The sequence below is a fragment of the Cydia pomonella genome, chromosome 1 (assembly GCF_033807575.1).
Source record: "Cydia pomonella isolate Wapato2018A chromosome 1, ilCydPomo1, whole genome shotgun sequence".
Lineage (NCBI taxonomy): Eukaryota > Metazoa > Arthropoda > Insecta > Lepidoptera > Tortricidae > Cydia > Cydia pomonella.
Window position 1 is genome coordinate 24,307,602 of NC_084703.1, and position 14,820 is coordinate 24,322,421.

The following is a 14,820-nucleotide window of genomic DNA, read 5'->3' on the forward strand; positions in this document are numbered from 1 at the left end:
TTAGTAACTTTCCTAGTATTTTTATTCTTTCAAACAAAATTCTCGGGCTATGATGTAAGTCGTGGACCCATTAAACATAAAAAGTTGCAATTGCATAAGTCATATTTTCAAAAAAAGTCGGAATTAGAGAAAATCGCGAGAATTCACCGCTAGGGGCGGGTAGTGACCCGCACTACTGTTGCGCGGTCAGTTCATACGTAAAACGTAACTTGTATTGGCTACGTGCGAAGAGCTTGGTGGGAGTAACTTAAGCGATCGCAGCGCATAAGGTGGTGAAAATCAGAACTAACCAAGGATAGCGTTTTTAACATTTTGTACAAGTTACTTATATGGCTCGAAATGGAACTTTAATATACGATTACTCTTGAAATATTCGTTCAAATTGTACGGTGCAAGGGACCATTGTAATCTATATGTAATGCTTAATAAGACGTATTTAATTTGATAATTATGAATACTGTATTCGTTTAAATAGCTTTGCGAATGCCACATAATATGTGATCTATTTCTAGAAGTAAGAATGTGTATAGTAAGTTAGCCTTAAAAAATAGACATTCAACATCGAGGACTTTTTGTAGACCCATGAAAGAGAGACAATCCCACCATAGGTACATTGTGTTGTTATAACTCAATATAACTGATTAGGCAGCGTTTTCGATAAAAACTCCTAGCCAGCGTGATTCATCATATTTCAATATAACATCGTCATATTTCAACCAATTTACACAAAACCTTAACACGTTATATACCTACCTAAACCTTCTTCAAGAATCACTCTGTTGATAGATGAAGGTCGTATGAAAATCCGTTCAGTAGTTTTTAGTTTTGGAGTAGTTTTATAAGATGTAGTGAATTGACTTTTCCCCCTAGATTTGCGGATGTTAGATTGCGTGACAGTCGTGCACATAGCGAATATGCTAATTTACAAATGTCGTTGGTATTTCGAAAAGTGTGCAATGATATAGGTTGTAGTTGCACATGCAACTACAACTATATTAGTTAAACCTGAAATAAATATTTTTTATTTCAATAGAGCCAAGTAAATTCGATACATATATTGTATATAAAAAATATTTTGGCTCAAAATTCCAATAAGGCCAACCCAGACGGGGCAATTTTTCGCACAGCTGATTAATTTCTCAATTAAACTGTGTGATGGACGCAAAAATTAAATCACCAATTTTAGATTAATGATGAAAATCTAGCGCATTTTTGCGTCCGCATCTCCTGATGCGATCGGTAACGCCACAATCTTGCAATCGAATAAGCCACGTTTCTCGTGACATTCATAAATTGAAATCGTTTGTGAGTCACTTTATAATTATAACATGGGTAGTATACTTGGTCAAGCAAATATTGTCAATAGCAAAAGGCGGCAAATTTGAAAAATCGCGGGTTGCAACACTGTTTTCGAATAATTCCAAAATCGGCTGTCATCTGCGTTTTATCTGTGGAATGTGGATAGTGAAAGACAGCCATGTTTATTTACATTCTGAATCGTTGCTATTTCAAGAGAAATTTCTGCTGTCACCATTAAATACCAATATATTAAATAAGCTTGTGCATGCACTTAAGAAAAGTCAAGGTGCCTACAATATACAATCGCGCTCGTTGATCGTAAATATTTGTAAAGAGGTAATGATAATTACATGTTTTGGTTCGATGTACATTGCTGCTTTTCTTTTCAATACCAACGCAATACTGCTTTTTGAGTGTTACCCTACTTTACTTTACATTGCTACTGACATACTTTGCTTGACAAACTATAATTGCAATATCGACATATACTCGTGACTATTTTTTCTTTGCTATTCCAGCGGTGGCAGCATGGTTCCATTTTTATCACTTGTCACTATGCCCGTCACTTTCGAGCTTATATACTTTTCAGAACGTGACAGGTATAGTGACAAATGATAAAGAGCCGACCATCTTAGCCCTTAAATGTCTCATTTTATCTGTCAATCTCATGTCAATTTTAGTTTGCCTGATTCTGGAGGCAAGCACGTTAAAATGAATACCAAAATGTATCGATGCACACTGCACACGTCACACGTCAGACAGCCTTACAGTGGAAGATTTCAAAATGGCGTAATTAGCACGGCGCAGATCACCCAAAACGCGACTGTAATTCGCTAGTAACACAGTTCAATTATAATTGCTTTTAAATTATCTCGGTATAAAATAAATATATTTTGCGGCACGTCTGCTTCTTGCTCTCACTTTACGCGACTCATATTAAAACACAAATCAAAGTTGCTATCAAAACACATTATTTTATTGTTAGTTTATTACATACAACCGTTGCTTGCTATATATGTAGTGAACACATATACCTACTCGTATTTAGTCGATCTCTTTATTTCTCTTTTACACATTTATCACAGAGCACATTACTTAAATAATAATACTAACTATTATAATTTATATTTATTATACCTTCTTGAGGAATATTCAAATAAGGTAAGGCACCCAAAAGTGTTTAACCTTTATCTTGGCAAGGCCAAATATATCTTAAATTTAATTATTTATTAAGTTCTTTGTCACCTAATAGTTATATATTTTATACCATGTTGTTATACCATGACAGTCGCATCTAACATCGTTATTTATTACTCATATAATGCAGGTTAAAATACCAGGTGACTATTATTACACTATTATGACGTGAAACGTCTTTTGTATGAAATGTTTGAAAATACAACCATTATGTAAATCTTTATGCACTTACAGATTATAAATGCAAAAAATATAAAAATCAAAGTAATAACGAGCGAGTCTTTCTGAACTAAACGACATCACGTCGATCCCTTGTAAATTTCGCTATGTGAATGAGAAAAGAAATCTATTGTATAGTTTTCAGGGTTACATTTTGGTTTTAAAAAATCAAGCACATGCCAGAATTTACAAGCGCAGCGCAACTGGCTTTCAGTTGTTTCCGTGGCGCCATGTTGACAATAACTAAATCGGCAAATCTGTGCATTATTTTTTAGATGTGATAAAGAAAGGTAACGCAATATATTTAAAGTAAAATTATTTTGGTAGGTAGTAAAATGAAGCTGCTAGATTTTTTAATATTCTATGCATCACGGTTGTTAAGATGAAGTTCTAAATCCATTAATAATGGATTTTCTAAATCTATAAGCATTATAAAACCCTTCTTTAATATGGATACATATTTAGGTTTATAGAACTTTATTTTCTCAAAGAAATGATAAATTTCACTTCAGAGAAATATAACTAATTTTTACTATTACTAGTAAGTTGGCACTTAAAACTCAAAGCCAAATGGGTCCACATTTTCAAAATAATTCTAAGCACACTGAAAATATGTCTGTTGAAAGACAATTTTAAATACCTTTTCTAGCGTGAAGAATTTATAAATCGTGCATGAAGTCCGAGGAATCGCAAGGCTACTGCCCTGCGGTTTGTATTTCTGAACACTTTGCCAAGCGATTTATGCTGCTGTATGTACAGTCAGCGTCAAATACTTTGTAGCAACCAAAGTAGCCAAATAGTTCGGTACACCATATATTTAGTATGGTGTACCGAACTATTTGGCCACTTTGACTGCTACAAAGCACTTGACGCTGACTGTACCTAAGTAATAAAAAAAGACAAAAGTGAAAAGAAGCCAACTTGCTATGGTCCCAAAAATAGGTTCCGATTAATAGACACCAATATGACAGTCTGGGCTGCTCTGCCTTCCTCCGTACCCGCAGATAAGTATATAACCTCGGAAGAACTCGGCCAAGAACTGTCTCGCCGTTAAATTATAATCGTAGAATTAATAGAATTTTAACTCCCGGAAGCGAGAGCCTCGATGCAGTCGCGGTCCAGGCGCAGCGCCGTACGGCCCTCTGTGACGCGCAGGTCGCGCGCACCCAGTTTGTTGTAGAACGCCAAAGCTGGGGTGTTGCTCTTTAACACATGCCAGTCTATACGGTTCACACCTTCGATCACCGCCCGCTAGTAACCAAAAACAGATAATTAGGCTATCACACGTGACAAGGATCATAATATATATCAGAGAGACAGAGAGAGAAAACCAAACAATAATTTCCGTCTTACAATATCGTGGCGGTAAAATTATGATGCTTATCGTTGTCGTGGCGAACTGCTAGTTTTGCCAACTCAGCATTTGATAAGGGCTGCAAGGTACATAGGTACAGTCAATATCAAAAGTAGCGGATCAGATTAAGCGTCAAAAGTATCTATCATTCTTTACCATCTCAAGACGATGCAACTTTGGATTCAGTTATCTTGATTAATCTCCGTAAGTACAAAACTTATGAAAGTAGGTATTGTTTGGTGAAATGGTTGGTTACTCATAGCATAGACTATATTTCCGACTATATAGTTACCGATACACGATTGGTTAACGTTTATAGCAGAGGAAATCTTATCAAAGATGCTTCTTTTTAACCTTTCGTGTGTCAGGCGCCATTTTGCGCATGTCTGGACGTATGCCGTTCTCCTGTTGCTGACAGGAAGGAAAATTGGCTTGTCTGTCGATAGTGCCGATGTCCCGCTGCCGGACAATGAGTAAGTACTCTCTCTCGACGGAAAGTTGAGTGCCAAAATCAGTTCTGTACTGCTCTGACATATAAAATGCTACGAGTACATCATTAGACAAGGTTAATATGCTACAGTTGGTTAGTGTCATCAACAAACTTTTAGGTCTATAGACATTTATATTCCGCGTTTAATTGGGCGATGATGTGTTAGCCCGCCCAACGACCGGCAGACGTGGCGATTTTTGCAAAATGGAGACCGGCAGACGTAGCCCTTTTTTCCCCTCCCCCTGCGGGAATTCGGTACACGAAGGGTTAGGCAAAGATTTCCATTTTTTCCTTAACCAACGTAATTTTTTTCGATTTCATTAGCAAAAATCGTCACATTTCAACCAATTTACAGAAAACCTCCAAAAATTCTACGCCTTAATTATCCTCCAAAATCACTATTCATAGGTGAAAATTCTTGATAAAGAGATTACAAAAACTGCTGCGTAGGTATACAAGACATTTTAATTGACTTTATACAAGGTCTAAAGTAATCCCAACATATGCTGAATTGAGAATTTTTACGCACACCCAAAGGCAGTTTTCTATTGGAACCCCGAATTATGTAAACCACTTACAAAATTCCATGTATCTGGGGTAATGGTACCAGTCCAATCACACTATCTTATGGCAGATCAAATACAGCATATGCGATTGTATAGCATGTTATTCTATAGGTAGGTATATTTCTCTTTGTTGTATAGATAATTAGCCTCGAGGATTGCCAATCGCTAAAAAACTATTGGAGTCCAGAACAAATCATTGGATTGAGTTGCACAACCCTTGATCGCTAGATGGTGTTTGGGCAAACCACAATTAAAACTTAATAATATTTGCAACAAAAAATTCAAGCATCAAGCAAACATTGTCATTTATAATTAGCATGCGTAAATTTATTTTCACCACACCAGCGCCCAGCTCATAAAGACCCTCTTTATTCTTAAAAAACTGATTCAAGAAAGTGGCATTTTACCCACAAGAGTGGAAATATACTATGATCGAAATTTTGAGTTGGTTCCTCATGTTGGCTGATGGAATTGATTTTTAAATGACAGTGAATGGTTTATTTGTATTTGATTTATGGTGTTTTACAGTTACTATTTTCGTCGCGTTGGTGTTGTGTATAAAAATTGTGTGTCTCTCAATAGCAAAGTTTCTTCAACCTTCATGCCTTAAAACTCTATCAATATTCAAGATTTCACTTTTGGAACTACTCGTAGTTCAATTTTAGAACCCCTAGGTATCATCGAGGTATCCTCGGGTATCAATAGTATAAGGAAGAGGATTTTAATAACAACTTTGCCCCCTTGTAAAAGAAATAACTATTTACCCGACTCAGCTCCCGCATGAGCATAAGACCGATGCCCTTGCGACGCGCCATGGGGCGCACGAAGAGATCCTCGATGTAAAAGGCGCGGCGCGACCAGCTTGAGTACGCACGGTTGCATAGCGCCGACCCCAGCACTACGTTGCCTTTCTCGGCCAACAGCACGAAGAACCAGGGGTGTTCACTGTTGAAACCATCTTCCACCAGATCTGTATAAAAGGTACATAAACGCACTGCACTACAGTTTACCCATCCAAATGTCACTATAACGACTATAAAAGAATGAATTACGCTAGACCGGGTCGGAGCCGGGCCGGAGCTTCGTTTTCTACGGAAAGCTACATGTAATCACCGATCAGCCATCTTAGAAAATGACTTGTCAGACGCATCTTCCCGGGCCTGGCCTGGTCTAGCGTAAGTTATCCTTTAAGGTAGGTACTAGGGGTGCAAATGAAATACATTGAGACAGAATCAACATCGTGCAAAAACAACAACTAAGATCGTATTTTATTTGAGTGCATGTTAATGCAAATTCCTCCATTAATTTGACCATATTTAACGGACCGGAAGTATGGCGAATTGGAAATAATTGAACATAGTTGTTTTTCTTAGTTTAACGGATAAATCATGATTGTAATATTATAAGTTGTCCGGTAATTAATGGACAACCTTTAAACCATCATCAAGGTGATCCTTAAGTGGCTGTCAACACCCAATGTCCTTGAAATTGATGTTACTTAAACAGTTTTTTAAGAAAGACTATTTGTTTTAGTCAAGTAAGAAAAATATATGTTCATATTAATTATATTTCAAAGACCGTGGTTGTACTCGATACACGATTGAACGAAATCGGCTCGATAGAAAATAATTGCAAAGATTGGTCTTAAAATCACAATTAAACGGTTTTATGTCTTTATTGTTTTGACTTATGGGTCTGCAATTAAAATCACAATTTCAAAACATTTATATCTAAACCGTGGTTGAGTAAAATATTACACTAATAATCCACTTTTTTTTTATTTAAATATTTTTCTTATTATTCCCTTGCCCAGGCCCAGTAACATGCGACAGTGCTATCTCATTTACTCCGATACAAATAGACAGTGTGCGCGCTTTAGGTATTGACAGCCTCTTAATAGGTTGCTATAGAAAATGAACCCATAGAATATATGAAATAACCGAGAAAAGTTTGCTTATTTATCGCTTGTGGTTTGTGGTGAATAATAAAAATATGGAGAACTGAGTGACCAACTTTCTAAAATAAAAGTTTATCTAATACTGATTCTAAAATGGTATTACGCATGCTTTTTATAACTTTACGAATAAAAATATGGCCTAAATAGTAATTAAAGTGAGTAGCTATTTAAAAAAAAAAAAAACAGTCGGATATAAGTCCATTTTCTGGGGCTTAAGGTCGGTGATTAGACGGTTGTCCATTCACTCCATTCGTTACCGAACACTGGATATACGAACTAGACCCCAACAACAACAAGCTATACGTATTCACCTATTCCAAATGTTTTTTTTCTGTAGGGATTGTTATAAATATCTTTTGTGGCAAGCCATCCGAGTGCAAGAACCCGTTTGGACCCGGGTACGTCCTTAAACTACGTCCACAAGAGAGGTATGGGCATTGTGAATGTCATCTCGCTCTGTGTGGTAGGGCACAGCACAGCGGATGTCATTCTAGATCTAGAGCAGAGCCCAACTGGGGAAGTACCTCCACCTTACAGAAAATCGCAGCCAAATAACACTAGACCCTACTCATAGTGTTGTGTTCCTGCCGGTGAGTAAGGTTGCCAGAGCTCAACGAGGGGCGGGAGGGGGTTAGGGTCGGCAACGCGCATTTAACTCCTCTGGAGTTGCAGGCGTACATAGGCCACGGATACTGCTTACCATCAGGCGGGCCGTATGCTTGTTTTCCACCGACGTAGTATATAAAAAAAAAGAATAACATTTCTGTTTTTTTTTTGTACTTATTCAAGTCAATTTTTGCCCAACTCTGCAAAATACACCTTTTTCTTACCACCCACTGTTAGTTTCGGACCATCGGGAACTCCTTCATATTCAGCCAATTCCTGAAATGATAAAATAAAAATTAACCGCACTGTACCTAGTTACCTACCTCAAAAGGTATACGAAAACAAACTTACCTAAATTTAAGTGCCTTGTGTAACTGGTGCCATTTTATTGAAAAACACTTAAAAAATAAGTCACGGCAAGTACGAGTATGTAACAATTATAAATCATACACGATCATTTACTTTATTTTGCTTTCATAAGTAATAGTTACTGATTTTTATAAAGCATTTTTCAATAAAAAGACATCTGCATACTGTTTTATCAATTAAAAAAAAAATTTTTTTTCCTCGCAAGTGTGTTGAAATTCGCCGTATGAAACGCGGGTGCATTGGTCATTACATACATCGGCTTATCGCCTCGAGTGTAATGATTTGGCCAACGTAGCATACTTGTAAAGCCTGACCAGCATTATATGATCTCGGGCCATATTGCGGAATTTCATTGAAACTAAATTTTTCATACTAAACTTAACTGTCACCCTGGACATGAGAATAACAGCGCCCTCTTCACAATGATCATATATTTCTTGTCGGGCTTTAAAACATTGTACATTATAGAGTGTGACCTTACGCCATTGGACAAACCTTGAAATCCCACGTATAGTTATTTATCAGGAACGCTCTAACGTTAATAATGTTTTGTTGTGTTTTGCTAAATGTATTTCAATCTCTGCAACTGATTATGCTACTCATGTCAAAGTTCGTCGTGTTCACGATTTTTAGATTTATTACCGCCATTCTTTTAATATATATTTTATGAATTTGTTGTGAACTATTACTTACTTATTTCTTTCCCACTTGTTTGTTATAATAATGATGTGTATTTTTTATTTGTTTTAAATATTGTGTTACACTTCGTGCTGCACACGCTCTTGGCCCCGACGGAAGACCAGCGCTAGGCCAGCCAGGCTAGCACCATGCTGAGTCGGGACCATTTCGTGGCTTAGAAACTATGTTATGTGTCGTTTTGACGAATTTTATTTAGCCACGAATACACGTTCTCTATTCTCTTAATATTTTATTAATAAGAACAAAATATATAAAAGTTTCAAACAATTTTTTTTTCATTATACGACAACAAATATAAACACTGTGTTATCACTATGGAAGGTAGAGGTACGGAAAGCAATCTCTATAGGCAGAACTGATGCAAAAGTGTCCAGTTGTCAGCTATAAATAATTATTCCAAATCTCTCCAGAGTAGCGCTAGAGTAGCTAAGAACTATTTAAGAACCTAGGCGTTATCGACGGAATGAAGTGCGCTGCCTATGATTTGTTTTTTTTTTCAAGTATTCTAGGTATTGTAGCGCCACCTATTTAAGGTGTTAGGATGTCACTTTTTGGTATATGGTGATTCCATTCCTTACCTCCACACCTTTCATAGTCATCACTGTATTCTTGCCATTCTTGGCAGTGTTTTTGACAATTTGTTCGAAAATGATTGGCAATGATGACATTTGTTGAAAGTCTTTTTACTGTCATAAATAAAAATAATAATCAAAAAGGTCGAAGAAGGATTCATCCTTCTAGAGTCTGGCCAGCCAAATATTGTTGACAGATATCTCCTTGTGGTATCACCAATTGTCTAAGATTTAAAAAAAAGCTAAAAGTCTGTTGTCAATTTATGTCATTCATTCAAATTATTCGCGGTTTTTAAGGCGTTTAACGATACTTTAGTAAATAAGATTAGATATAGTTTTTGTTGTTACCTGAATAAATAAATTTTGGTTTTTGTGACCTAGTGCTTTTTACTTACCAATTGTGTTCAATTTGATTCTGTCCGTAATCCGTACGTAAGAGTTTGGATGTCCAATAACTTTACTTTTTTTATTTCGTCATTACACATTATTTAGGTACAAAAGATATAATTACATTGTATAAATGAAATATTTATCTATTATAATACGATATTTTAATAAACTTATTATTTATTTTTTACGTGTGGCAGTCTGATTTTTTTTAAATACAGTTGCTCAAAAAGTAATACTTTACGGTAGCTGTTTAGCGTTTGTAAAGTTGTTTTTTGTAAACTAGTGTTTTTTTTTATGCTCCATTTTTTTTAATTTCATTCTGTCGGTAATCCGTACGTCCACACCAAAGAGTTTGGGTGTTCAAAAACTTTTTTTTATTGTCATTACACATTTATTACGCACAAAAAATATTATTACACGATACATATGAAATATTTATATATGATACGATATTTCAATAAATTTATTTTTTGTTTGAATTAAACTATCATTGCCGCTGGCTGTCGTTAACAGAATAATGGAAAAAAGTAAAACCGGCGCCAGCTGTTTTCACTCTAAATTTAGTTGTATAAAAATAACTTAAATTGCATCTGTGAGAGTTTTGTATGAGTTATTGTGGTTAATTTTTGCAATGTAAATCATAGCTGAAAGTAGTTAATAGTAATGAATTAACAATATCATTCAAGTTTAACCATTATTTGTTTTATTGTGATTTTTAAAAATTAAAAAAACGCCGTTTAATTTATTTACTTTAAATAATGACACACATTGCACACGTGCATCCACATACTTAAAGTAGTACTTGTTTTGCAGTATTAAAAAATGGTTTTCCAAGACGGTTTTCTAAGAGACCTATCCAACGATATTCCACGCCAAAAGGGTAAAGTGAAAAAAAAATCACCACATAGAAATAAGTTACTTCTCCTACACTGACTAAGCTGAGCCGCGTACCGACCGATTGACCTGAACCCTAAGATAGTAAAACTATATTCTCTAATCAATACCGCATAGATATTCTAGTGATTGTAACGATATAAAATAAACAACAGGCTTTTAAAAAGTATATACAGCGCATTATGAATAAACAGCGCAAGCAGAAGAGAAGCCGGAAAAGATGAGAAAAGTAACTCACTTGTATCATTTCATGGACAATCTTCATGTCTTCAGGGCGCGCTAGGCGTATTGTAATTTCAACCGATTCCGTTTCAGTACTATCAACATGATCAGCCATGTTAATTACTGGTGCGAGCGGTGCTGTAATGTTGCTAAGCGAACGTGCTGCAAGCTGACATGGCAGGCGGCAACTAAAGTGTTGCGCCTGCGAGCGCGGCTCCCTCCTCTCTTATGCCGCAAATCCGGATTATTATATCAGCCGCGACAGCGTCGCGCTAGGGTTACTATCAAAACCATAGATATAATATTCCTAAAGATGGAGTCTAAGCCAACTGACACCGTAGCCACACACACACACACAGCCACATTTTTAAGTACGAAGAAACCAAAAGTTGTGGCCATATCCATAGAGTCATATCGATAAACTATCGTCATATTTACAATGTTAATTTTACTTTAATTTAAGAGGCTGTCAATACCTAAGGCGCGCACACTGTCTATTTGTATCGGAGTAAATGAGATAGCACTGTCGCATGTTACTGGGCCTGGGCAAGGGAATAATAAGAAAAATATTTAAATAAAAAAAATTGGATTATTAGTGTAATATTTTACTCAACCACGGTTTAGATATAAATGTTTTGAAATTGTGATTTTAATTGCAGACCCATAAGTCAAAACAATAAAGACATAAAACCGTTTAATTGTGATTTTAAGACCAATCTTTGCTATTATTTTCTATCGAGCCGATTTCGTTCAATCGTGTATCGAGTACAACCACGGTCTTTGAAATATAATTAATATGAACATATATTTTTCTTACTTGACTAAAACAAATAGTCTTTCTTAAAAAAACTGTTTAAGTAACATCAATTTCAAGGACATTGGGTGTTGAAAGCCTCTTAACTACCTAAAATGAACAGATAACTATTATAACACAACTTTGTACATTCTTATTAACCAGTATGATTTTGTGAGTTCGATATTTCGATAATCAACTAAAATATGTATTCCTCAATCATTGAGTTATTCTATTATATCATAAATTATTCATTATCATTTCTAGGATGTTAATTTTTAGTGAAGATATCGAAGCTTTAATTAATCGCTATTCCACTCCGCTGTGTAGAGATAATCGATATATAACATGATTAAAATCGACAAGTCCACATCCCTAAAAACGTGCTAAAACATACACATACGAGTACACAGATTTCCCATCACCTAAATGGATACGGCTTGGCTTGAGTATCAAATTTTGTATTGAGAACAGTACCCCTAGTGTAACTTTGATCGACATCATAACGTGACGAACGCGTTTGCGTTAAGTGTCATTTTGTATGAGATTTTTGACTTTCCAAAACGTCCCGCTTGGCGCGCTGTTCAAAAACCCATACAAAATGAGACTAAACGCAAACGCGTACGTCACGTTTCAAAATCGAATTTAGTTACACTAGGGGTACAGTACCCCTAGTGTAACTAAATTCGATTTTGAAACTTGACGTACGCGTTTGCGTTTAGTCTCATTTTGTATTGGATTTAGGAAGAGCGCGCCAAGCGGGACGTTTTGGAACCTCAAAATCCTATACAAAATGAGACTTAACGCAAACGCGTTCGTCACGTTATGATGTCGATCAAAGTTACACTAGGGGTACAGACAACGGGGGCCTTGATCAAAACCTTTATCATACTATAAGTCAAGAGTAACCGTATATGTAATTTTCGCACTTGTTTGCTAAAAATTATGCGATGGGTGCTAATATTGACTAAATAGTAGTTAAATTGTTGGAAATTTGAATAAAAAAAACACTTTCCTTGGTTATTTGATGATTGATATGGCAACGATTTTGATAGCACAGGGTGTGCAAGTGTTTAACTAAACGTTATAATTTTAAAGAAGTTTGACGTTTAAAATAACACTTACACTGTCTGGGCTACCAAAATCGCTGCCAACTTATCTTGGTCTGACTCTACCTCTTTTTGATCTAATAACAGAGTCATGTAGTCTAATCTTGTCCTATAATTGTGACCGCGGACGGCTATTTAAACGACCCACTTTGTCGCTTACCATACAAGCGCCTTGACATCGCCATTTATTCGTATAAAGATACCAGCAAATCTCGTGCGACAAAGTGGGACATTTTAAGATCCCAATACAACCTACATACAAGATGTAACAAAAATAGTGGGGATTGACGTGGAAAATACCAGATATGCCCATAAACGGATATGTCAACGGCAACAATCATGGAACATTTAGGAGAAACCGACACCTGTAAAATTTCTACCGCTTTACGCTTTAAAAGTTGAATGTCCAATTCCTCCTTCTTCTATGTATTTAATGAAAGCTACTGCAATTGATTTCAATATTACTAACCAATTAAAATTGTGTTTTTTTTGCTCCAGTCATGGAATGCATGGCGCCATTCATTTTCAAAATGACAAATATCAATAAAAAATTAAACTTAAGCAGCTCTTTGGCTCTTGTTTATGGTAAACTGTCAGCGATTAAAAACTGACGGTAAATACTTATTTTACAGGAGTTGTCTATACCATTCCATTACTGGTGCCTGTTCCATTATAGGGGTGTTTACTATACTCATTATTTTTGTTACCTACACTTTACAAAGTCAATATCCTAGAATGATGTCAAAGCGATAATTGACTTTTACCTAATTTCAATAACGCAATTAATGGTGCTCCCACATTCGCTGTTATAAAATGCTATACAAAATCGTGTGACAAGGACATCATGATAGTAATTCATTATGTTGTCCCTGTCACACAATGTTATATCATTTGATAACAGCCAAGGAGGGCGCACTATTAATTGCGTTATTGAAATTAAATGTTCATTATCGCTTTGACATCAACGATATAGGTTAAGGTATATGCGTAATGTTCAAAACATAGGTACCTATTATGATAAAACGTTATCGAAGTCATTTTTACACCAGTTCCTACGCTATGTATAAGTATACTATCTATACATGTTATATACACGCTACGCTATCGAGTGCCAGACACCCTATACAGACATGAAGGGAAGTATCTATCTCCCTCCCTCCCTCTCTCCCTATACATAGATAAAGGGGGGGGGAGGTTCTACTATAAACTTCGGAGATAAGGGGGGGGGGGGGGGGAGGATGGTATTTTATTTCACATTTTCCTACATAAATTTTTTTTTTTCACTACGACAAAAAAAGAAAATAAATATTTGGAATGTACAATAGGGTTGTTTCCATCTACAAATCTTAGGGCAGAATTGTATCCTAATAAATTCTTTGTTAAACTACTTTTAGGGGACCTGTAATGACCATATTTTTGTAAATCTTGAATTTAAAATATCTTTTGGCACACGTCACGTGACCAAACTCGAAACTTCTTTGAAGTTTCTGATGACGTCACAACTCTCGGATTGACACTGTTGACAGTTAGGCGATAAACAACAAATGACAAATGTCAGTTGACAGCTCGTATCTTCAACGTGTGTATAGGTAAAAATCTTAAGTAAGTCACTGTTGTATGTAGTTGTGACGTGTTCGAATAGACAATACATGTTTAAAAGACACACACAAACAAAACAAATGTCTATTCGAACACGTCACAACTACATACAAACAGGTGACTTACTTAAGTTTTTTATTTATATGAAGATATGTGTCAAACCGTAAACTGTGACGTCACACAATTTTCAAAGAGCGTTTTGGGCGCGAAAGCATCCGTCAAAATATATTTTATTAATTCAACATATTTAAAGCCGTTTTTAGTATAAAAGTTGAATTTTAGGGCAACTGTTAGTTAATATAGAACGTAATACAAGCGTTTCAAAAAATTGGAAACAACCCTATTTGAGCTCTTTCGAATGATACCCCACTTGACCTAGTCACTAGACTTTGATATTTTGCCCCTTTATCATTTTCCATAGTTAATAAAAAACCGGCCAAATGCGAGTCAGACTCGCGCCCCGAGGGTTCCGTACAAACCTCTAG

The 14,820-nt window shown here is 35.9% G+C and overlaps 1 protein-coding gene and 1 long non-coding RNA gene across 2 annotated transcripts in view; one reads left to right on the plus strand and one right to left on the minus strand.

Moving 5' to 3' along the window:
• Nucleotides 1–2,249: 2,249 nt before the first annotated feature.
• On the minus strand, nt 2,250–11,644 carry LOC133518517 (diamine acetyltransferase 1-like). The gene is made up of 4 exons (XM_061852221.1): nt 10,851–11,644; nt 7,913–7,964; nt 5,890–6,095; nt 2,250–3,966 (listed from the first exon to the last, which is right to left on the minus strand). The coding sequence occupies exons 1-4, from the start codon at nt 10,947–10,949 to the stop codon at nt 3,796–3,798; spliced, it is 528 nt and encodes a 175-aa protein (XP_061708205.1). The 5' UTR covers nt 10,950–11,644; the 3' UTR covers nt 2,250–3,795.
• The window catches only part of LOC133518554 (uncharacterized), a 298,712-nt gene continuing 289,993 nt past the window's right edge, over nt 6,102–14,820 (plus strand). The window contains exon 1 of the long non-coding RNA XR_009799494.1: nt 6,102–6,455. This is a non-coding gene — a long non-coding RNA (uncharacterized LOC133518554). The remainder of the gene's footprint in view (nt 6,456–14,820) is intronic.